At 42.3% G+C, this 24,058-nt stretch overlaps 1 protein-coding gene across 1 annotated transcript in view; it reads left to right on the top strand.

Moving 5' to 3' along the window:
• The first annotated feature begins 5,022 nt into the window (after positions 1–5,022).
• LOC137204151 (coiled-coil domain-containing protein 3) overlaps positions 5,023–24,058 on the top strand; it is a 103,068-nt gene continuing 84,032 nt past the window's right edge. The window contains exons 1-2 of the mRNA XM_067701432.1: positions 5,023–5,599; positions 9,841–10,015. Of these exons, the coding sequence (XP_067557533.1) occupies positions 5,226–5,599; positions 9,841–10,015 (549 nt within the window). The 5' untranslated portion in view covers positions 5,023–5,225. The remainder of the gene's footprint in view (positions 5,600–9,840; positions 10,016–24,058) is intronic.

Here is a 24,058-nt window from a genome sequence, read left to right as displayed (position 1 = left end):
TACTCCAAGCTCACTGATGACATTTTGATGATTAGATTTGATGTTCATAAAGTAGCAGATACTTCAGAGGCCTTGGTAATGTGTCTGTAAATTAGAAGGTGGGAGGTAGGTCCCACAAAACATAACACATATTCATTGAAAAAAATCCCCTTATAAGAGGACTCAAACTCAAGCTCAATGTAGTTCAAACCCCTGTTGTTCAGGAGTCAACTGTATATATCACATTTGAATGTGCTACTTGGACCCACCTATAGAATCAACTATAAGCCTGGTTTACAGATTGTTCTGTCTTGTATGCTGGTATCACTCAGTGCCTGCCACTCAGGGTTGATGTTGAAGGACGTGGGTGAGGGAAAACATTCCCATGGGTAGAACTCTGAGCAACATACTTAGTTGTACACAATGTCCAGACTGAGAGATGGCCAGCAGTACAGATGGATACCAACTCTTGGGCAGTTGATAGTGGTTTGATTGGATACATGTTAGGCATCACCAGAAAAACAGATGAATATATATATTATATGTATCACCAATACGAGATATATGTATATATATATTAGAATATATAATATATATGTTAGGATATATCTACATTTATATATATTTAGGATACAGGCATATATCGTTTCATTATGCTTCACTTTACTGTGCTTTACAGATATTATGTCTTTTTGCAAATTGAAGGTTTGTGGCAACCCTGTGTTGAGCAAGTCTATCTGTGCAATTTTTCCAACAGTATTTGCTCACTTCGTGTTTCTGAACTTACCTTACTAAGGCTGACCCTGCTAACACCAATGCTGAGGGCTTACTATGTCAGCACCAGAGATCAATACTGATGCCCTGGTGGCAGGTTGACTACACTGCACCTCTTCCATCTTGGAGGGAGCAGAGACTTGTCCTCACTGGAGTAGATACATTCTAGGTGTGGATGTGCCTTCCCTGCCCCACGATGCTTCTGCCAGGAGCACTATCTATGGAGCAAAGAACACCTTATTCACCGTCATGGTACTTTCCGTAGCATTGCTTCTGATCAATGACTTCCATAGCATCTCTTCTCTCACAGCAAAGCGAATGCAGCAATGGGCTCTTGGCCATGGAATTAACTGGTCTAACCATGGACTACATCACCTAGAAGCAACTGAGCAAATTTTGAAAGCTTACTGGTACAATGTAATGGCTTATGAAGACTCAGTTCCTGTGTCAGATGGGAGTCAACATCCTGAAAGGATGGGATGCTATCTTAAAGGATATTGTAAATGCTGTGAAGGATATTGTAAACGTTTGAAACAAACATATATGGTGCTATCTCCCCCACAGCCAGAATATACGGGTCTTGGAATCCAGGGGTGGAAGTGGCTTGTTTGCCACTGAACCCATGGATTCAGTCATAGAGTTTTTGCTTCCCATCCCAACTACCTTGAGCTCTGCTTGTTTGGAGTTCTTAGTCCCCAAAGAGGAGCTGCTCACCAGGGGACGCTCACACCCAGGGCTCCAGGTGAAGAACCCCAATCAGCGAGGCCCTCTGCCAGACTTTGCAGAGAAGAAAAGCATGACTGATGTGTCTGTGAAGAATCCAGGAGAAGGACAACCTCTCAAAGGCCCTCGTGTCTGGAAAATACATTCTGGGCAGCATTGGAAGAGTTTTGATTCTGTCAAGTTTATACAACAAGAGAGACATCAGCCGTGCATACTGATTTTTATTTATTTGTTCATCTGAATGGAAAGAAAAGTCAGGGTTTTAAGGTCTGTAGAAATGGACAAATGTTTTCCAGGCCTCTGAAGCACTTGAAGATACAATTAAAAAGAAAAACTTCCTTATTGTCTTGTCTGCATAAGTTATAGCACTAACTTAAAATAAACTTAATAACTTATAGAGCAGGGCTGCTGGTTAAAACAAAATTAATGTTAGTCCAATTACACCCTCATTTAACCATCACTGGTGATTCTGTGAAGGTTATTATTGTTCATATACTCTACTTACTTCTTGATAAAGGGCCCACTCATGCCTTTAAAACATTGCTTGTTTTGTCCATATTTTAATGCTGTAGTTAAGTGCATGGACTCTGGAATTTGATGCTGGGGTTTGAAATCTGGCTCAGTCACTTTCTAGCTCTGTGATCTTAGTAAGTCAATTAACCTCTCTGTTCTTAAGTCCCTTATCTCTAAAATGAGGATGATAGCAGTACCTGCTTTTTCTTAAATTAATTTTTTTAAATTGGACTATAGTTGACTTACAATGTTGTGTTTGTTTCTGCTGTACAGCAAAATGAGTCAGTTTTACGTACACATATATCCACTCTTTTTTAGATTCTGTTCCCATATAGGTCATTACAGAGTAGTGAATAGAGTTCCCTGTGCTATTCAGTAGGTTCTTATTAGTCATCTATTCTATATAAGCAGTACCTACTTCAAAGTGTTGTTTGGAGCATTACAATATGCAAAGTCCTTACAATGGTGCTTGGCCCATAGTAAGCGATGAGTAAATGTTAGCAGTTGTTCATATTATAATTTGGCAATGCTTGCTCTAGGTCGGCTTGCCAGGAATATAAACACTTTTATATCCTCTCTCTCTTTTTCTCTAGCAAACCTGCAGAACACCTGCTAAATAACTTATGGATTGAATTGTGTCCCCTGTTCCTGCCCCCTCCTCCCTGCCCTATATTCATATCTTAAAGCCTTAACCACCAATGAGACTGTATTTGGAGATAGGACCTTTAGGGAAGTAATTAAGGTTAAATGAGTTCACAAGGGTGGTGATCTAATCTGATAGGACTGGTGTCCTTACAAGAGGAGGACGGACTAGGCACCAGAGATCTCTCTCCCTCTGCAGGTACACAGAAGGAAGGCCGTGTGAGGACGCAGAGGGGAGGCGGCCGTATACTAGCCTGGAAGAGCAACCACACCAGAAACCAATCCTGCTGACACCTTGATCTTGGACTTCCAGCCTCCAGAACTGTGAGAAATAAATGTCTGTCGTTTAAGCCTCTCAGGCTATGGTATTTTGCTATGGCAGCCTGATCAGACTAAGACAGTGACTATGAAATGTTTTAACTCACATTTTCAGTGAGAGACAAATGAGCAGTCCTGAAGTACAACATGTGATGCCATCCTCCAAACCATTGGGAAAGTCTGGTACCTACCATGGCGGGGGGTCGCAGTGAGGAGTCATATACCATCGGGACTACTGTCCACTTGCTTCCCTCAATATAACTACTTTTTCTACAAAATTAATTGAGGCCTCAGGCTGACTACTAGCTATGCAGGGGTTAGTTATTTGTGAGGAGCTCTTACTCTGATTTCTTTCTTCTTTTAGGCCCATCACAGATGATTTTGTAGGAATAAGAATTTGGTCCATTGAGTCACTGATCAGATTCTGGATTAGTGTGACCCAGTGTTGGCTGGAGCCTTCCATTCTCTCAGGAGCTGGGCAGCGCTGGCTGGAGTCCTGGTCATTCCACTTCTTGGGATGCCAAAGCCCTCCCGAAGATGTCTTCTGGTTCCCTGAGGCTGCCCTTTTCACACACTCTTCCTCCCCTTTCCTTGTCCCACGCTGGCTGGATCTGTGCCCCAGAGTTGCCATTCAAAAACTTCCGTCACAAGAAGCACTGACGAATTTAGTTGTCTTAACCGAAGAGTCAGGGATCACAGTAAGAAGATTTGGGGATCATGGGAGGTGAGGCCCAGCCTTGGAATTTTCTCTCCTGCTTCTCTACACTCTTTTCTCTTTACCTTTCCTTCCAGAATTCCCTAAGAACTCTTCCCTTCAGTACAGAGAAGAATTCAGCTGGATTCTAAGATTTACACGTGCAGATACCCTGGTTAATATGCTCGCAGAACAAAGAGCCTTCCATTTTAAGGCAGTTTTGCTTATAAATTTATTATAAATATATATTATATAATATGTATGACATATGCATATATGTAAATTATATGCATGATATTTTGTATTGCCTATATAAAATAATACATATTTATAAATAATATCCTCTTTTTTCTTCTTACTACATTAGAAACAATTAAGGCAATTTGGAGACAAAAGGAACTGCTGAGTTTAGGAATAAAGATTTAACTGTGGAGTTTGGGTCTCCTCACAGCCACTCATTGACTTGTGAAAAGCTGTTTGCAGTTTACTGCTGAATTTATTTCTCAGGTGAAGGGTATTCAGAATCTGAATGTAGGAATTATGTAAAACATGAAATCATGTAACTGTAGGAAAATCAGAGCAGTCTGGCTTTGGCTTTTCAAATCTTTAAGGCTTTCCTAACAGCATTATTAAAAAATAAGGGGGGGGGGGCTTCCCTGGTGGCGCAGTGGTTGAGAGTCCGCCTGCCGATGCAGGGGACGTGGGTTCGTGCCCCCGTCCGGGAAGATCCCACATGCCCCGGAGCGGCTGGGCCTGTGAGCCATGGCCGCTGAGCCTGCGCGTCCGGAGCCTGTGCTCCGCAACGGGAGAGGCCACAACAGTGAGAGGCCCGCGTACCGCAAAAAAAAATAAAATAAAATAAAATAAAATAAAATAAAATAATAAGGGGGGTGGGGAGAGAGAGAACGAATGAATCCAGAAAAGTTTGTTATATCACATTGAATTTCCTAGTTGACCTCTGCGATGGTAAAGTTAGATTCCTGTGTATTTGACTCTAAATGGACTACAGAAAGTGCAAAAACGTATACAGCCTAATCATGGCAATTGACAGCGATCATTCTACGGACGCCACGTCTGGTACAGGCTTTGCGCCTGGAAAGCTTCGACCAGTCGGTCCGCGGGGCGCTGCAACAGGGCTGGGCCGCCCCTCCCAGCACTGGCTTTTCCGCGGAGCCCGGCGCTCCCCAAACACCGCGTCTGGCCCGGGGCTACGGGTCCAGCGCCCCGCGTCTCCCGAGCTTCGCGCACCCTTGGCTCGCGTCCCGCATCCGCCCCCCCGCTGCCGTCCACGCCCCAGCCGCTGGGGGCAGGAGGAGGCGGAGGTCGGCCCTCCCCGCGCCCTTTTTAAAGCGTCACGGGCTAGGGCCAGCCGGCTGATTCTGGCGGCGGAGGGAGCGGCGCGCCGAGCGCCCAGGGCTGCGCTTCCCGGCCGGCGGGGCGGCACCGTGGGCCGGCCGCTCCGGGCTCCCCGACGCCACCGGCGCCCCAGCTCCGCCCCGGGCCTCCCCGCCATGCGCACCGGCTAGTGCGCCTCGGGCGCAGCGCCCACCAGGCCGGTCCCGCCGCTCGCCCCGCTGCCGGCATGCTGCGCCCGCTGCTGCTCGCCGCGCTCTGCCTGGCCGGCCGGCTGGGGACCTCCCGCAGCTGCCAGCTGCCCTCGGAGTGGAGACCCCTGAGTGAGGGCTGCCGCGCCGAGCTGGCCGAGATCATCGTGTATGCCAAGGTGCTGGCGCTGCACCAAGAGGTGCACGGCCTGTACAACTACCTGCCCTGGCAGTACGAGGCCGGCGAGGCGGGGCTCTTCTACTCGGCCGAGATCGAGATGCTGTGCGACCAGGCGTGGGGCAGCATGCTCGAGGTGCCCGCGGGCTCCAGGCTCAACCTCACCGGCCTGGGCTACTTCTCCTGTCACTCCCACACCGTGGTCCAGGATTACTCCTATTTCTTCTTCCTCAGGTGAGCCCGCCACCTCCCGCCCACACCACCCCCTCGGCCATTTGCGTGTGACCAACCGAGGTCACCTTTATTCGGAGCCGGATCAGTACCTCCCACGGGATCCTGGCAGTGCGTGCGATGTTAGATGATGCCTTGGGCTCCTTCCCGTACTCGACTCTTTTCCTGCTCCTCCCGCCGTGTCTACAACATCCTGGGTACCTCTGGCTAAGACTTGGCAAAAGAGGGATGATTCCTCTGCTTAAAGGACAGAAGAGTGTTTCAGGCAAAAGCTCTAAGTGGTTTCCAGCAACAAGTAGTCAGCCTATTCCAGGAGCAAAGGTTTATGCGGCGGCGGGGCTCCGGGATGTGGGTGGGGAGACCCTGGTCACAGTGCTTTGAGGATATAAAGGTAAATCAGGCAGGAGCCCTCTCTGATTGAGTTCCATGAAAGTTGGTTTGTGGTCCAGATGAAATGCTTGTGGGTAAGAATTCAGGTGATGGCTTCGACTCAAGTTTGAAATAAAGAACACGTGGAACCCTAATTTAGGTGGAACTCTAATATAGGTGAGACCCTATATTTTAAACTGGATTCGGTGGGAGTAGTTTGGGCTGGGCGGTGGTCAAAACAAACCCCCTTTGAAATCAGACTGTTGCTGGAATTCTGGCTCTGCTCTCCCTATGATTTTGAGCAAGTTACTGACCTTGTCCAGAACCTCAATAGCCTCACCTTCATAATGTGAGAAACAAGGCTGGTTGAGACTAAAACACAGTAACTCATGCAAAACACCTGGTTCAGGTTAGATGGGGAACGAATGGTTATTTTGCGCACCTGCTTAAATGCCAAGATGGGAATGGTGTGGAATGCAACCCAGCTGTTGTCCTCTTGTTTCACTCGTGTTAGCTCGTATCAGCTGCCAGCAGACCTCAATGCCAGGCTCTTCGAAATAGCAAAGGTTTATGGAGGAGGGACTTGGGGGGTGGTAAGGGCTCGGGGCGGGGTGTCACAGGGCTTTGAAGTTACAGAGGTGAATTAGGTAGGACGCCCTGTCTGATAGGAGATTCCTGGAACCTCGTGCAGTTCCATGAAAGTTGGTCTTGTGGTCACGATGAAATGCGTGTGGATAAGAATTCAGACGATGGGTTCAACTGAAGTTTGAAATAAGCAGCAGGTGGAACCCTAAATGCATTGGTTGTCTCCAGTTGAAAGAGAAGACTGATAAGTTAGATTCCATTTTGAGGTTCTGTATCTATCAAGATGGTGAGTGAATCCACGGCTGTGATGGGCCGTGGATTCACTCGCTATCTTGATCTTCAGGGGATCCAGGAGATCCAGTCTTCCCAGCCCCTGGAGTAGCAGTAAGGGTATATGGAATGACCATGACCTTGGCCTGCAGACTCATTTTTAGCTCTCGAGATTTCATGTCACTGAGAAAGAAAACAGTAAGTTCCACAGAGGGCCGTCAGTAAGCTCATGTCAACACATGTTTTCCATATTGAAGCCAGAATAGCTAAGTTTAGAATACATGGCGTGCTTTGTGTTGGCTTGAGTGGTTTAGCTAGATTAAGCTGAGTTTTTTTTTAATTGCTTGAGAAGTACAGTTTCTAAATGAAGTCAGCAAGAAGTGAGACAGTATCTTCTTGATACAGAGAAACTTCACATAGATTTTTTCATGCCTTTATTTAGGGAAAACACTGGGAACCCAGCTATAAAACTATTCAACAATAAAACTTTATTTTCCCAAGAAAAAAGAGCTGGGGCTTCCCTGGTGGCACAGTGGTTGAGAGTCCGCCTGCCGATGCAGGGGACACGAGTTCGTGCCCCCGTCCGGGAAGATCCCACATGCCGCAGAGCGGCTGGGCCCATGAGCCATGGCCGCTGAGCCTGCGCGTCCGGAGCCTGTGCTCCACAACGGGAGAGGCCACAACAGTGAGAGGCCCGCGTACCGCAAAAAAAAAAAAAAAAAAAAAAAAAGAAAAAAAAAAAGAGCTGGAGTACTTGAGAAGACATTATTTTCTTTTCCGATTTTATAATGAAATACGGTTTTGTCTGCTGGCTCTGCGGTGGTCAGCCAACTCTTTCATCTTTTGCTCTGACATGTTTATAAAACGTTAGGGTAGAAATAGAGTCAAATGGTAGTCTGACAGATTTCTATTTCTCAGGGCTGTGTTGCCCTGATGTGTGTTAACAACCGCATACAAATCATTCCTCTTCTGTTATTCTGGGACCCACTGAGAAGAGAACAGATTCTGGTCAGTGTCACAGGAGAAAGTGGCAGTGGAGACTCCCTGGTGACCTCTAAATGCCCCCTTTGGGCTGGAGGGTAACTCCCATCTCTCCTTTTCCTTTTCTTGACTTTATCTTGCCAACAGGTACTTTACGTGAGGCTCTGTAAAAATGTCAACTAACTTTCATACTGTTCTCACTCTGTGCCAGATGCTTTACTTACTGTTTAAAATGCAATCCTCACACCACCATTAAATAATAAGGCGCTGTTGTCACCCTCTTTTTATAGATTGTAAATTGAAGCTTAGAGAATTTAAGAAATTCACTTTGTGTCAGACAGGAGATAAGTAGCAATGGTAGGACTTGAATCCCGGCTCATTACAACTGGCTTTCCTTTCGCCAAGAAACACTCTGAGAAGGAAGGCCACTGGGGAGACACAAATAGACAAACAGACACACGCACACACTGCCCCACTCCCCAACTTACGTTTTTTGAAAACCTTAAGAATAGACTCATGTGATGTGAGGCAGAGAAACAAAGTCACTTCTCTAATGAGAGCCATGGAAGACATTGTCGTATAATTGGCAGCTGTATGTAAATCAGTGAAGTTAGAACGCACACTCACACCATGCACAAAAATAAACTCAAAATGGCTTAGAGACTTTGTGCCTTTATGAGACTCTCTCTCATAAACATAAGACATGACACCATAATATTAGAAGAGAGCATAGGCAAAACATTCTCTGACATAAACCGTGCCAATGTTTTCTTAGGTCAGTTTCCCAAGGCAATAGAAATAAAAACAAATGTAAACAAACGGGACCTAATCAAAATCAAGCTTTTGCACAGCAAAAGAAACCATTAAAAAAAAAAAAAAGAAAAGACAACCTATGGAATGGGAAAAATATTTGTAAATGATGTGACAGACAAGGGCTTAATCTCTAAAATCTAAAAACAGCTCATACAACTCAACAAAAACCAACCCAATCAAAAAAATGGGCAGAAGACCTTAACAGACATTTCTCCAAAGAAGACATGCAGATGGCCAGTAGGCACATGAAAAGATGCTGAGCGTCACTAATTATTAGAGAAAAGCAAATCAAAACTACAGCGAGGTACCACCTCATGCCAGTCAGAATGGCCATCATTAAAATGTCTACAAATAACAAATGCTGGAGAATGTGTGGAGAGAAGGGAACCCTCCTACACTGTTGGTGGGAATGTAAGTTGGTACAGCCACTATGAAAAACAGTATGAAGGTTCCTCAGAAAACTAAAATGAGAACTACTGTATGATCCAGCAATCCCACTCCTGGGCATATACATGGACAAGACTATAATTCAAAAAGATACATGCACCCCTATGTTCATAGCAGCGCTATTCACAATAGCCAAGATGTAGAAACAACCTAAATGTCCATTGACAGATGAATGGGTAAAGAAGATGTGGTGTATATACAATGGAATACTACTCAGCCATAAAAAAGAACGAAATAATGCTATTTGCAGCAACATGAGTGTAACTAGAGATTATCATACTAATTGAAGTAAGTCAGAAAGAGAAAGACAAATACCATATGATATCACTTACATGTGGAATCTAAAATATGGGACAAGTGAATCTGTCCACAAACCAGAAACAGAGTCACAGATAAAGAGAATAGACTTCTTGTTGCCCAGGAGGACGGGGGGAAGGGAGAGGGATGGACTGAGTGTTTGGGGTTAGTAGATGCAAACTATTACACTTAGAACGGATAAACAACATGGCCCTACTGTATAGCACAGGGAACTATATCCAGTCTCCTGGGATAAACCATAATGGAAAAGAATATTTTTAAAAGTACATATACGTGTATAACTGAGTCACTTTGCTATACAGCAGAAATTAGCACAACAGTGTAAATCAACAATACTTTAATTAAAAAAAAGACATAGTCATAAAATTGGCTGTCACAGTCTTCTGTTGACTCTTGATTCAGGATGGTACACCCCATATGGACCCAGTCTACAGCTCTGCTTTTTTCCTTTTTTCCATTAGGATGGATGAAAATTATAACCTCTTGCCTCATGGAGTCAATTTCCAAGATGCCATCTTTCCAGACACTCAAGAGAACAGAAGGATGTTTTCCAGCCTTTTCCAGTTTTCAAACTGTTCCCAAGGGCAGCAACTGGCAACTTTCTCCAGTGACTGGGAGGTCCAAGAAGACACTAGGGTAAGAATTGGCTGTACCCTGAGCTACAGCAAAATAATAGAAGAGTTACATCTTGTGTGCATTTTGTGACCAAGGGAGTCAAGAGTCCTCTTCCAAAAACCCAAACCAAAGAGTATTTTCCTCCCTTCCCTGCCAGCAGTTAACAAACACTGCTTATAAACTTCGGATTTCTGAGGCTTTACTGTTTGGTGTGGGGTTCCTCACAAAGTGAGGGAACAAGATGGGATGAAGGTTGGCACACTGTGCCTCAGTTTCCGCTTCTGTAAAATGGAAACAATAGTAGCAGCTACCCCGGAGGGCTGATGGGACATGATTTAACTAGGCAGGAAATGGAAATGTGTAAAGCCCTTAGCACAGTACTTAGCACGGTACGTGCTCAATACACGCGAGCTATTATGACTACTACCACTATTATTATCATTATTATTGATAGCATAGGGCTCTAAGGAATTTTCTAAGAGGAAAGAAAAAGCCCTTAAGGAAATGGAATTAAATAATTATCATAGCTAACACTTCTATGATTCTTATCTATAGTTGCTAAGACGTAGAGGTACAGTGTGACCAAGGTAATTGTGGAATGTAAGGGTCGGGTAGTTTTGGGCATGAAAGTATAAAAGGGATCTTTCAATCTGAGGCAGTTGCCAGAGTTGTGGGGACATTTTAAGGATTGTCACATTCCCAGAGCAGTGGCATTGCCACAATAGACCTGTGGTGATTGTGGGACCAGGTCAGGGGAGGTGGTGGCCCATGGCTCCCAGTCTCCCATCTGAGATGTTTTTAGGACCGTGTGACAGACCACTGGAGAGAGTTCTGATGTGGGGATGTGGGTGTCCCCTGAAACAAGGACTTTTTTCATGGGTAAATTTGCACATGTTAGGTGGCTTCCTTCTTTTGTCCTATCTGGGGTGGCCTTGGGGGATGTGACTTTCTCTTGTCTGGTGAATTGGCCAGGGGAGCGGCCTTGTTTGCCCAAACCTCCTTACCTTCTGCCCAGCGCTCCCTGGCACCTGGAGGCTTTCTTCATGTTCTTTGCCCAGAAACTGTTCTCATGAAGGGCAGGTGCATCCAACTAAGGAAAAATGTTGATTCTTACTTCCTTAACATGACCAAGGGTTCCTTCCTTAGGCCTACTCTACTGACAGAGATCTAGACTCCTCTGACCCTTCCTCCATGGTTTGCCAGAATTTTCTGAGTGCTTGTCTTATATTTTGCTCCCAGCATGGTTCCAAGCACCTGTTTGTTAGTTTGTTTTTCTGCTCTTCATCCGTGCCGGCACCCACCCTGCATTGAACTGGACCTACCACGTATCAGCCTGAGAATCCCCAGCCTGGGTCAGTCCTTAGCATGTTCCGAATGAAATCCTTTTAGTCTTGGTCCTTTGGGTCTCTATCCTGTGAGAGTTTTGCTTAAACTACTAAATCCTTGGTAACAATAGATTTATTTCACGAGATCAGATGTTGTTCCAAAAATACCTTATAGCTTAGCCCCCAAACTCTTTAGCTATATAACTGATTAGCTCTGTGGTCACATAATGAAGCTATTAGCATTTCCCTGGAATTAGATTTTTCCATCATTAGAAAAAAGTAGAACAATAGGACCACGGAGAATTGTTTCAGTGTGAAGGCAGTCCTATTTCTGGTGGTCAGATGTTGATCTTGGGGAGAATTCCTTTTCCCTTTCATCACCCTGGTCTCTTAGACAACAAAGGGTGGGCGTGTGCATTTGCTCTAAGAGTCAGAAGCTTCTGGGGAGGAAAATTAATTGTTCCAGATTGCTGAGCTGCTGTGTAGCTGAAGGCGTTTATGGACCTTGTACTTTTCAACACCTTGGCTCCCTCCATTTTTATCCATGGTCCATTTTGAAATGTACCACATTAGAGCTAAATTAAATTAGCTAGTTCATTTGAGAATTTAGGTTTAAACTAAAACTAAGTTGGCTTTCTGGTAAATGTTAGCATTTACATTTTACGACACTCCTTGAGAAATTTTTATGGCCTCTGGAGTGACTAAAGTAGCTGTGAATTGAAGATCTGAGAGTTAGATGAAGAGTTATTGACAATTACTTGCTCCTTTCTTCCAAAAAAGGCTAAAAATTCTCTGCCTTTTCTGTCTGAAGGTGAGCATGCTATTTTCTCTCCTATGCAGGATAAACACAGCCTATTACATTAGAAGCTATGTTTTTCCTAAGGTGGTGGGTTCTCGGTCTTAGGAGGGATCAGAGGAGCTGTGCAGGTCACCTTTTTACTCCAGTTAGACTCTTGCTAATCGGAACACATGAATCCTTCCTTTGTTCTGAGACCTTTATGAACGGCCTTGGATGTCACACGTTAACGTGGCTTTCTTGAATTACGTGCCGTATCTTAGACGATGATAAATCCCGGAGGAACACGGAGTTCTTGTCCTTTCCACTGTTGCTGCTGCTCTTCTCTACGCCCCCAGTCAGCTTGAACGGTGGATCTAGGCTCTGGTTGTGAAGGGCACATCTCCTTCTTTTCTCTCCTAGTTCTCACTCACTCGGAGCATCACGTGAATGTGGGACTCTAGGGTCCATCTGGAGGTTAAGAAATGGAACCAGAGGAAAATCTTATGTAGGGAAACTTTTTGTGATGCGCACCCAGGGTGACCCGCAACTCATCCTCAGCAGCCAGATCCTCCCATTCTCTAGTTCCGTCCTCAAACGTTCCACCCGTGCCTCAGACGGTAGAAACACAATCTTGCTCCTGTTTAGCGTCTCTCTGGTGCAGTATCATGGTGTTAATGGGACCGCGGGGGATGTCTTTGGCAAGTGAGAGCATCCATCCCATTTTCTGGCAGGGTTCTCTCCACACCAGCCAAGAAGACTTTCCTTCTTTTCTTCCCTGCTGGGGGAGTGTAACAATCAAAACAGAAGTTGTCTGTTTTCCCCTCTCAGCAAGTCCTGTCCCCTAGGACCAACACCCAGACGGCTCCACACTGTTCTAGAATGTCATGGGAATGAAGTAAAATCTGTGAAAGACCTGCTGCCATCTTTCTTTTTTCCCATTTTGGAGTCAGGAAGGATGGTGGGGGAGTTGTCATCCTCCAAGCTGCATCAGAAGGAACGTCGACTTTTCATCAGGAGATTGAGATTGGCTCAGCCATTTCCAGAGGCGTGACCTTAGGCAGGACCCTTAATGTCTCACAACCTCAGTTTTCTCATCTATAAAATGGGGCGAAAAACATATACACTGTCTCAGGTTGTTATAAGGACCTAATTAGAGCACATGTTTGAAAGCACTTTGTCAAGTATAAAGAGTGATGACTGTAAATTGGTAATTCGAAAGTAGGGCTTTAAAATTGAAAGGATATGTAGCTTTAAAAAAGCTTCCTGCTTCTTCCCAGGGCAGTGGCAGAGTGGTGGCAGCAGTGGTGACAGGGATATGTGTTGGAGATGGGAACAGTGATGGGGAAGCTGTCATGTGTGCTGTAATTCATTCAATAGAACTTATTGGGTTCCAGCCAGGGAGCACTTAAAAAAAATCGTTTACTGAATTATAATCCATGTTCATGTGGATTCCCAAATCTAAAAGTACAAAATGGTAGTTGGTAGAGTTTTTTTCTCCCACCTCTAACACCCATCCACCCAGTTCCCCCCTACCCTCCAAACAAGTAACCACTGTTAACAGTTTCTTGTAAACATTCGATGAGTATTCTCATCCAACAAACAATTCAAACATCATTTATTGTTGTCTTTGACACCAGTGGCACTGCACTGTGCACACTTTGCTGTGCCATTTTATTCATAAGTAGATCTTTAAAATCTTTCCATATCAATGCATGTAAGTTGCTTTAAATTGCGGCATAGTGTTCCATTGTATGAACGCCTCACTGTATATATTTAATCAAGTCCCCTGTCGATAGGTAGTTACGCTGTTTCCAATTCATTGATATTACATAGAGCGCGGACATGTGTAACATTATACGTACCTCATTTTGTGGGACTGTTGAGTCCAATCTTTTTTTTTAAGATCTATTATTTACTTATTTATTTTATTTTATATATTTTTGGCTGCATCAGGTCTTAGTTGCGGCATGTGGGATCTTCGTTGAGGCATGCGGGATCTTTTGTTGTGGCGCGTGGGCTCTTCATTGTGGTGTGCAGGCTCCAGGGCGTGTGGGCTCTGTAGTTGTGGCACAAAGGTTCCAGAGTGCGTGGGCTCTCTAGTTTGCAGCACGTGGGCTCCAGTTGAGGCGCACGAGCTCAGTAGTTATGGCATTCGGGCTTAGTTGCTCCGTGGCATGTGGGATCTTAGTTCCCTGACCAGGAAATGAACCTGCATCCCCTCCATTGTAAGGCAGATTCTTTACCATTGGACCACCAGGGAAGTCCCAAGTCCAAACTTCAGCAAATATTTATTGAGTGCTTACCGTGAGGCAGCTGCTGTGTTAGATACGAGAGTTTCAGTGTTGAGCAAAATAGAGAGTTCCTGATCTCATGAAGTTTATAGTCTTAGTGTTGATGGTGGACACAATCAAAAGACCACGTTAATGACTTTATAATTTAAAATGGAAATCAATGCTCCAAGGAAAAGAAAGGAAATTATCAGGGTGTCTGATCTAGACTTAGGGGTAAAGAAAGCCTTTTCCGCTGAATTGATAATGAGACTAAAATCTGATGGATGAGGAGGTATCTTAGTTAATGTTGGGGTAACTGGGAAATGAGAGCAATCCAGAGAGGGAGAAGAATCTGTGCAAAGGCTCTGTGGTAGCAGGGTCCATGGTGCCTATGAGGAAACCAAAGAAAGCTCCTGTGGCTGGAGGAAAGGGAGTGAGTGAGAAGAATGAGGCCAGAGCAGTAGGTGGCGTCAGACCATGCAGGGATTGATAGATCCTGGTGAGGACTGGGCTTTGTTCTACAGTAATGGGAAACCCTTGATGTTTTGAAAGCAAGGGGTGATGGGAACAAATTCACACACACACACACACACACACACACACACACACACACACACACCAAAAAAAACCCACCCAAAGTGGCAGGAGTAGGGAACTGGATAGGAGGGGATCCAGGTGATATAGTAAGAACAGGTAGTGGTTGTTAGAAAGCTACCAGATAGGTGTTGGACCAGGGTGGAGGCAATGGGGGTGGAGCGATGTAGGCAAACTTGAGAGTGATTTAGGAAATAAAATCAGTAGATGTTCATGACGGTTTGGATTTGGGTGGTACAAGAGGTGGGAGGGTCAAAGATAACTCCTGTGTTCCTGGCTGCCTGCATGCCAGGACTAACACTGATAAATGGGGACAGGACAGGTGGTAGGGAATTCATGAGTCTAGGGTTGGACATGTTGAGTTGAGGTGCCCTTGAGCCATCCATGTGAGATCTTGAATGGGTGGTTGTGTCTGTAACTTTGGAGCTTTGAGAAGAGCTCTGAGTAGAAGATATACCTTTGTGTCTGATCGATAACTAGGTATCAGCTGAAACTGGACACGGATGAGACTTCCATGGGAGAGGGCTTAGAGTAAGAGCAGAAGCCCTAGGGCAGGACTGAGTGGTGTAGAATGCTAACACTGGTGGAGAAGGAGCGGTCAGACCGGTACGAGGAAAACTAGGAGAGTCAACGGCACAGAATATCTCCGGAAGGATAAGTGATCGACAGAACCAAAAGCTGTTGAGAAGTCAAGTAAGATGAAGTCAAATAACCACTCGACTTTGGTGGCAGAGATGAGGACAGTTCCATAGAGTGAGGGAGGAGAATCTAGGTTGTGGGGTGTGAGGAGAGAGTGGGACAAGAGGATATGGAGATAGTGGGAGTGGGCAACGCCTTCAGGACGTTTGGCTGTGGAGGGTTGAATACAGATGAGGCCGCAGGCGAAGGCGGGAGAACAGCTGGGTGGGGGTGGGGAGCGGCTGTTGTATTTAAGGATGGCGGCCATCCAAAATAAATAAATAAAGATGGCAGCCATCCTGTTCAAAGCCTCTTGGTCCCTGTTTGCCTAGTCATCAGATGCTGTCTTCCCAAGTAGACTAAACTACTCGAGGGCAGGGATATCTGTTTTATTCACTATTGTATATTTGGTATGTTTTTATGGTGTCTTACACATTTGTTGAATGTATTATGTCTCATTCAGGGAGCTCTGAGGCCTTAGTAAGCAGAGGCCTCCTCTTTCTCCCTCTCTATTTCTACTTTCTAAATTAATATTTAAAATCCACATGTAGCAGAAGTTACTCTTTTTCAGGTACCGTTATGTTTTGACAGATACACATGGTTGTATAATCACAACTACAACCACAATATAGAAAAGTTCCATCATTGCCAAAACCCTCCCCTGAGCTGCTGCCATATAGTCAGACCCTTCCCCAACCTCAACTCCTGGGAACCTCTGGTTGCTTCTCCAACTAGTTTTGCATTTTCCAGAAAGTCATGTGAATAGAATCATGTATGTTGCTTTTTTTTTTTTTTTTTTTTTAGCCTGGCTTCTTTTATTTAGCACTTGAGATTTGTCTATGTCTTATGTATCTGTAGTTCACTCCTTTTTTATTGCTTAGGAATATTCTGCTATAGGGCTGTACCACAGTTTTATTTATCCATTCAGCAGTTAGAGATACTTAGGTTGTTTCCAGTTTTAGGCTACTGGAGCTGTTCTAAATAGAGATGTATGGTTTCTGTGTGAAAATAAATTTTTGTTTCTCTTGGATAAATACCTTGGATGGGTTTGCTGGACCATAAGGTAAGTGTATGTTTAAATTTATCAGAAAATGTGAAACTGTTTTCCGGGGTGAGTGTACCATTTTGCATTTGCATTAGCCCTGTATGAGATTTCCAGTTGTTCTGCATTCTCATCAGTACTAGGTATTGTCAGTTAAAAAAAAAAAAAAGGATATTCTAATAGGTGTGTGGTGCTATCTCATTGTGAGTTTAAAAAAAATTCTACATATAAGTGAGACCAAACAGTATTTGTCTTTTTCTGACTTATCTCACTAAACATGATGCTCTCAAGGTCCATCTGTATTGTCACAAGTGGCAGGATTTCCTTCTTTCTCATGGCTGAATAATATTCCATTTTATGTGTATATACCACATGTATCTTCATGCACTTGCTGATGGACACAGGTTGTTTCCATGTCTTGGCTATTGTGATTAATGATTCAATGAACATGGTACTGATTTCTTAAAGGTACTGATTTCATTTTCTTTGTGTATATACTCAGAAGAGAGTTTGCTGGATGGTAGTTCTATTTTTCATTTTTTGAGGACCCTCCATTTGGACTGTTGCCCATAATGACTGCATCAATTTACCTTCCCACCAACAGTGTACAAGTGTTCCCTTTTCTCTATATCCTTGCTCACACATGTTATCTTTCATTTTTTGGACACTAGCCATCGTGACAGGCATGAGGTGATATCCCGTTATGCCTTTGGTTTGCATTTCCCTGATGATTAGTTGGCCATTTGTATGTCTGTTCAATTCCTTCATCCATTTTTAAATCAGGTTGTTTGCTATTTACTTGTATGAGTTCCTTGTATATTTTGCACCAGATAGATGGTTTGCAAATTATTTTCTCCCAATCCATAGGTTGCCCTTTCATTTTATTGATTCCTTTGTTGTACAGAAGCTTTTTATTTTGATACAATCCAATTTATCAATTTTTGCTTTTGTTGCCTGTGCTTTTGGGGTCCTATCTAGAAAATTATGGCCCACACAAATGTCAAGATTTTTTTTCTAGTTTCAGGTCTTACCTTTAAGTCTTTATGTTGAGTTAATTTTTGTATATGGTGTGAGATAAGGGTCCAATTTCATTCATCTGCATGTGAATCCAGTTTTCCCAACACACTGTATCTTTTTAAAATAAACTTATTTGTTTATTTTTGGCTACACTGGGTCTTCGTTGTGGCACGCGGGCCCTCTCTAGTTGAGGCGAGCAGGGGCTACTCTTTGTTGTGGTGCGCGGGCTTTTCATTATGGTGGCTTCTCTTGTTGCGGAGCACAGGCTCTAGGCACGTGGGCTTTAGTAGTTGTGGTGCATGGGCTCAGTAGTTGTGGTTCGCAGGCTCTAGAGCGCAGGCTCAGTAGTTATGGTGCACGGGCTTAGTTGCTCCGCAGCACATGCAATCTTCCTGAACCAGGGCTTGAACCCATGTCTCCTGCATTGGCAGGCAGATTCTTAACCACTGCGCCACCAGGGAAGCCCCACAATGTATTAAAGAAAATATTCTTCCCCCTTGTGTGTCCTTGGCATCTTTCCTGAAGACTAGTTGACTGTACATGTGTGGATTTCTTTCTGGGCTCTCAATTCTATTCCACTGGTCTGTTTTTATGCCTGTATCATACTGTTTTAATTACTGTAGCTTTGTAATATGATTTGAAATCAGCAACCATGATGCCTCCAGCTTGTTCTTTTTTCAAGATGGCTTTGACTATTCAAGATCTTTTGTAGTTCTACACAAATTTTAGAATTGTTTTTTCCATTTCTGTGAAAAATGCCATTGAAATTTTGATAATGATGGCTTTGAATCTCTACATCACTTTGGGTAATATGGGCATTTTAGCAATATTAATTCTTCCAATCCATGAATATGGGATACCTCTCTATTGATTTTTTTTGTCTTTCTGTCATCAATCTTATAAAGTTTTCAGTGCATAGATCTTTCACTTCCTTGGTTAAATTTATTCCTAGGTATTTTGTTCTTTTTGGTGCTATCATATATAGGATTGTTTTCCTCATTTCCTTTTCAGATTGTTGTTGGTGTAAAGAAATACAACTGCTTTTTTTTGGCATATGTTGATTTTGTATCCTGCAACTTTACTGGATTCATATATTCTAATTCTTGTGTGTGTGGAGTCTTCAGGGTTTTCTACATATAGAATCATGACGTCTGCAAACAGAGATAATTTTACTTCCTTTGTTTCAATTTAGATGCCTTTTATGTCTTTTCTTGCTAGTACTTCCAGCATTATGTTTAATAGAATTGGCAAGAGTAGGAAAAGCTTTACATTTTCCCCATTGATTATGATGTTAGCCATGGGCTTTTCATAAATGGCCTGTATTGCGTTGTATAAATTTCTTTTATACTTATTTTATTGAGAGTTTTTGTCATGAATGGGTGTTGAACTTTGTCAAGTGCTTTTTCTGCTTACTGAGATGATCATGTGTTTCAAATTGTTCATTTTGTTAATGTGCTGTATTACCTTGATTTGCATATGTTAAACCAACCTTCCATCCCAGGGATAAATATCATTTGGTTGTGGTGTATAAATTTTTTGATACATTGTTGATTTCAGTGTGCTAGTATTTTATTGAAGATTTTTGCATCTACGTGCATCAGAGATATTGGTCAGTAGTTTTCTATTCTTGCAGTGTCTTTGTCTAGCTATGATATAAGGTGAGGCTGCTGTCATAAAATGAGTTTGGAAGTATTCCCTCTCCTATTTTTTGGATGAGTTTAAGAAGGATTGGTGTTAATTCTTCTTTGAATGTTGGTAGAATTCAGCTTTGAATCCATTTGGTCCTAGGCTCTTTGCTTTTGGGAGTCTTTTTATTACTGTTTGAATCTCCTTATTTGTTACTGGTGTGTTTAATTTTTCTGTTTCTTCTTGTTTCAGTATTGACAGGTTGTATGTTTCTCAGAATTTATCTATTTCTTTTAGGTTTTCCAATTTGTTCACATAATTGTTCATAAATAGTCCCTAATGATCATTCTTACTTCTGAGGTATCTACTGTAATGTTGCTTTCATTTCTGTATTTATTTCAGTCTCCTCTCTTTCCTTCTTAGTTTAGGTAAGGGTTTATTGATTTTATTTATTTCTTTCAAAAAATCAACTTTTAGTTCTTTTCTGTTATTTTCTAGTCTCTATTTGATTTATTTCTTCTCTGTTCTTTATTATTTTCTTCCTCTGATAACTTTGGGTTTAGTTCTTCTGTAGTTCCTTGAGGTGTAAATTTATGTTCTTTATTAGAGATCTTCTTTTATAATATAGGCATTTATCACTATAAACTTTTCTCTTAGTACTGCTTTTACTGCATCCCATAAGTTTTGGTATGTTGTGTTTTCATTTTCATTTGTTTCAAGATTTAAAAAAATTCCCTTTTGATCCATTGGTTATTCAAGTGTGTGTTGTTTAATTTCGGTGTATTTGTGAATTTCCCTCTTTTCCTTCTATTATTGATTATTCCATTGTGTTCAGAAAAGACTCTTGGTATACTTTTAATCTTTTTAAATTTGTTAACACTTGTTTGTTACTTAACATGTGGTGTAACATGTGATATATCCTGGAGCATATCTGTGTGTGCTTGAAAAGAATGTGTACTCTCCTGCTGTTGGGTGAAAAGTTTTCTATATGTCTGTTAGGTCCTTTTGGTCTATACTGTTGTTCAAGTCCACTCTTAATTGATTCTGCATCTAAATGTTACCTCCATTATGAAAGTGGGATACTGAAGTCTTCTACTATTATTGTATTCTATCACTTTCTCCTTTGGATTTGTCAATATTTTATATACTTAGGTGTTCTCACATTGAGTGCATATATATTTACAATTATTATATCTTCCTATTGAACTGACCACTTTATGATTATGTACTGACCTTTATCTCTAGAGACAGTTTTTAAAACCTACTTTGTCTGATATTAGGATAGTCACTCCTACTTTCTTTTGGTTATCTTTCACATGGAATATCCTTTTCTATTCCTTCACCTTCAGTCAATGTGCCTTTGAATCTAAAGTGAGTTTCTTCTAGATACAATACATTTGTTTCTTTTCTTAAAAATAAATTTATTTTTTTATTTTTGGCTGTGTTGGGTCTTCATTGCTGCATGCAGGCTTTCTCTCATTGCGGCGAGTGGGGGTTACTCTTCGTTGAGGTGCATGGGCTTCTCATTGCGATGGCTTCTCTTGTTGCGGAGCATGGGATTTAGGTGCATGGGCTTCAGTAGTTGTGGTGTGAGGGCTCTGTAGTTGTGGCTTGCGAGAGCTAGAGCACAGGCTCAGTAGTTGTGGCACACGGGCTTAGTTGTCTGCAGCATTGGGATCTTCCTGGAACAGGGCTTGAACCCGTATCCCCTGCATTGGCAGGCGGATTCTCAACCACTGCGCCACCAAGGAAGTCCCAATACAATTATATCTTAATTTTTGTATGTATTTGGCTATCCCATGTCTTCTTAGTGGGGAGTTTAGTCCATTTACATTTAAAGTGATTATTGATAAGGATTTACTATTGGCATTTTGTTCACTGTTTTTTGTTTGTCTTATAGTTCCTTTTCCCATGTTTTTCTCTCTTGCTGTCTTCAGTGTTTTGTGCTGTGTTTTATTTTGTATGGATAGGTTTTGATTCCTTTGTCTTTTTTTTAACATCTTTATTGGAGTATAATTGCTTTACAATGGTGTGTTAGTTTCTGCTGTATAACAAAGTGAATCAGCTACACATATACATACATTCCCATATCTCCTCCCTCTTGCGTCTCCCTCCTACCCTCCCTATCCCACCCCTCTAGGTGGACACAAAGCACCGAGCTGATCTCCCGGTGCTATGCGGCTGCTTCCCACTAGCTATCTGTTTTACATTTGGTAGTGTATATATGTGAATGCCACTCTCTCACTGCATCCCAGTTTACCCTTCCTTGCCCTGTATCCTCAGGTCCATTCTCTATGTCTGCGTCTTTATTCCTGTCCTGCCCCTAGGTTCTTCAGAACCCTTTTTTTTTTTTTTTAGATTCCATATATATGTGTTAGCATAGGTTATTTGTTTTTCTCTTTCTGACTTGCTTCACTCTGTATGACAGTCTCTAGGTCCATCCACCTCACTACAAATAACTCAATTTCATTTCCTTTCATGGCTGAGTAATACTCCATTGTATATATGTGCCACATCTTCTTTATCCATTCATCTGTTGATGGACACTTAGGTTGCTTCCATGTCTTGGCTACTGTAAATAGAGCTGCTGTGAACATTGTAGTACATGACTCTTTTTGAATTACAGTTTTCTCAGGGTATATGCCCAGTAGTGGGATTGCTGGGTTGTATGGTAGTTCCATTTTTAGTTTTTTGAGGAACCTCCATACTGTTCTCCATAGTGGCTGTATCAGTCTACATTCCCACCAACAGTGCAAGAAGGTTCCCTTTTCTCCACACTCTCTCCAGCATTTACTGTTTGTAGATTTTTTGATGATGGCCATTCTGACCCGTGTGAGGTGATACCTCATTGTAGTTTTGGTTTGCATTTCTCTAATGATTAGTGATGTTGAGCATCCTTTCATGTGTTTGTTGGCAATCTGTATATCTTCTTTGGAGAAATGTCTGTTTAGGCCTTCTGCCCATTTTTGGATTGTTTGTTTGTTTTTTTGATATTGAGCTGCATGAGCTGCTTGTAAATTTTGGAGATTAATCCTTTGTCAGTTGCTTCATTTCCAAATATTTTCTCCCATTCTGAGGGTTGTCTTTTCGTCTTACTTATGGTTTACTTTGCTGTGCAAAAGCTTTTAAGTTTCATTAGGTCCCATTTGTTTATTTTTCTTTTTATTTCCATTTCTCTAAGAGGTGAGTCAAAAAGGGTCTTGCGGGCTTCCCTGGTGGCGCAGTGGTTGAGAGTCCGCCTGCCGTTGCAGGGGACATGGGTTCGTGCCCCAGTCCGGGAAGATCCCACATGCTGCAGAGCGGCTGGGCCCATGAGCCATGGCCGCTGAGCCTGCGCGTCTGGAGCCTGTGCTCCGCAACGGGAGAGGCCACAATAGTGAGAGGCCCGCGTAATGCAAAAAAAAAAAAAAAAAAGGGTCTTCCTGTGATTTATGTCATAGAGTGTTCTGCCTATGTTTTCCTCTAAGAGTTTTAGAGTGTCTGGCCTTACATTTAGGTCTTTAATCCATTTTGAGTTTACTTTTGTGTATGGTGTTAGGGAGTGTTCTAATTTCATTCTTTTACATGTAGCTGTCCAGTTTTCCCAGCACCACTTATTGAAGAGGCTGTCTTTTCTCCATTATATTCGTGACTCTTTTATCAAAGATAAGGTGACCATATGTGTGTGGGTTTATCTCTGAGCTTTCTATCCTGTTCCATTGATCTATATTTCTGTTTTTGTGCCAGTACCATACTGTCTTGATTACTGTAGCTTTGTAGTCTAGTCTGAAGTCAGGGAGCCTGATTCCTCCAGCTCTGTTTTTCTTTCTGAAGATTGCTTTGGCTATTCGGGGTCTTTTGTGTTTCCATACACATTGTGCAGTCTCTTTGTTCTAGTTCTGTAAAAAATGCCATTGGTAGTTTGATAGAGATTGCATTGAATCTGTAGATTGCTTTTGGTAGTATAGTCATTTTCACACTGTTGATTCTTCCAGTTCAAGAACATGGTATATCTCTCCATCTGTTTGTATCATCTTTAATTTCTTTCCTCAGTGTCTTATAGTTTTCTGCATACAGGTCTTTTGTCTCCTTAGGTAGGTTTATTCCTGGGTATTTTATTCCTTTTGTTGCAGTGATAAATGGGAGTCTTTCCTTAATTTTTCTTTCAGATCTTTCATCATTAGTGTATAGGAATGCAAAGGATTTCTGTGCATTAATTTTGTATCCTGCTACTTTACGAGATTCATTGATTAGCTTCAGTAGTTTTCTGGTAGCATCTTTAGGATTCTCTATGTATAGTATCATGTCATCTGCAAACAGTGACAGTTTTACTTCTTCTTTTCTGATTTGGATTCCTTTTATTTCTTTTTCTTCTCCGATTGCTGTGGCTAAAACTTCCAAAACTATGTTGAATAATAGTAGTGAGAGTGGGCAACCTTGTCTTTTTCCTGATCTTAGTGGAAATGTCTTTCTTTTTTCTTTTGTATAACTTCTATACATATTTTCTTTGTGGTTACTAAGGGCTTAAGTAATATATCGTATATCGAATAGTTATGACATTCTGTTTTAAGCTGACAACTACTTTACTTCACTTGCATACAAGAAATCTTGTCTTTTCCCTCTCCTCCCCACCACATTATATATTCTTGATGTCACAGTTTACTTTGACCTATATATATTTGTTAACATTCAGTTTTAGTTGTTTCTAATACTTTTGTCTTTTATAGTATATAGTAATAAAATATTGTTTTTGTC

Source organism: Pseudorca crassidens, chromosome 1 (genome assembly GCF_039906515.1).
Source record: "Pseudorca crassidens isolate mPseCra1 chromosome 1, mPseCra1.hap1, whole genome shotgun sequence".
In the NCBI taxonomy this organism is placed as follows: Eukaryota; Metazoa; Chordata; class Mammalia; order Artiodactyla; family Delphinidae; genus Pseudorca; species Pseudorca crassidens.
This window is presented reverse-complemented; position numbering and strand designations above follow the sequence as displayed.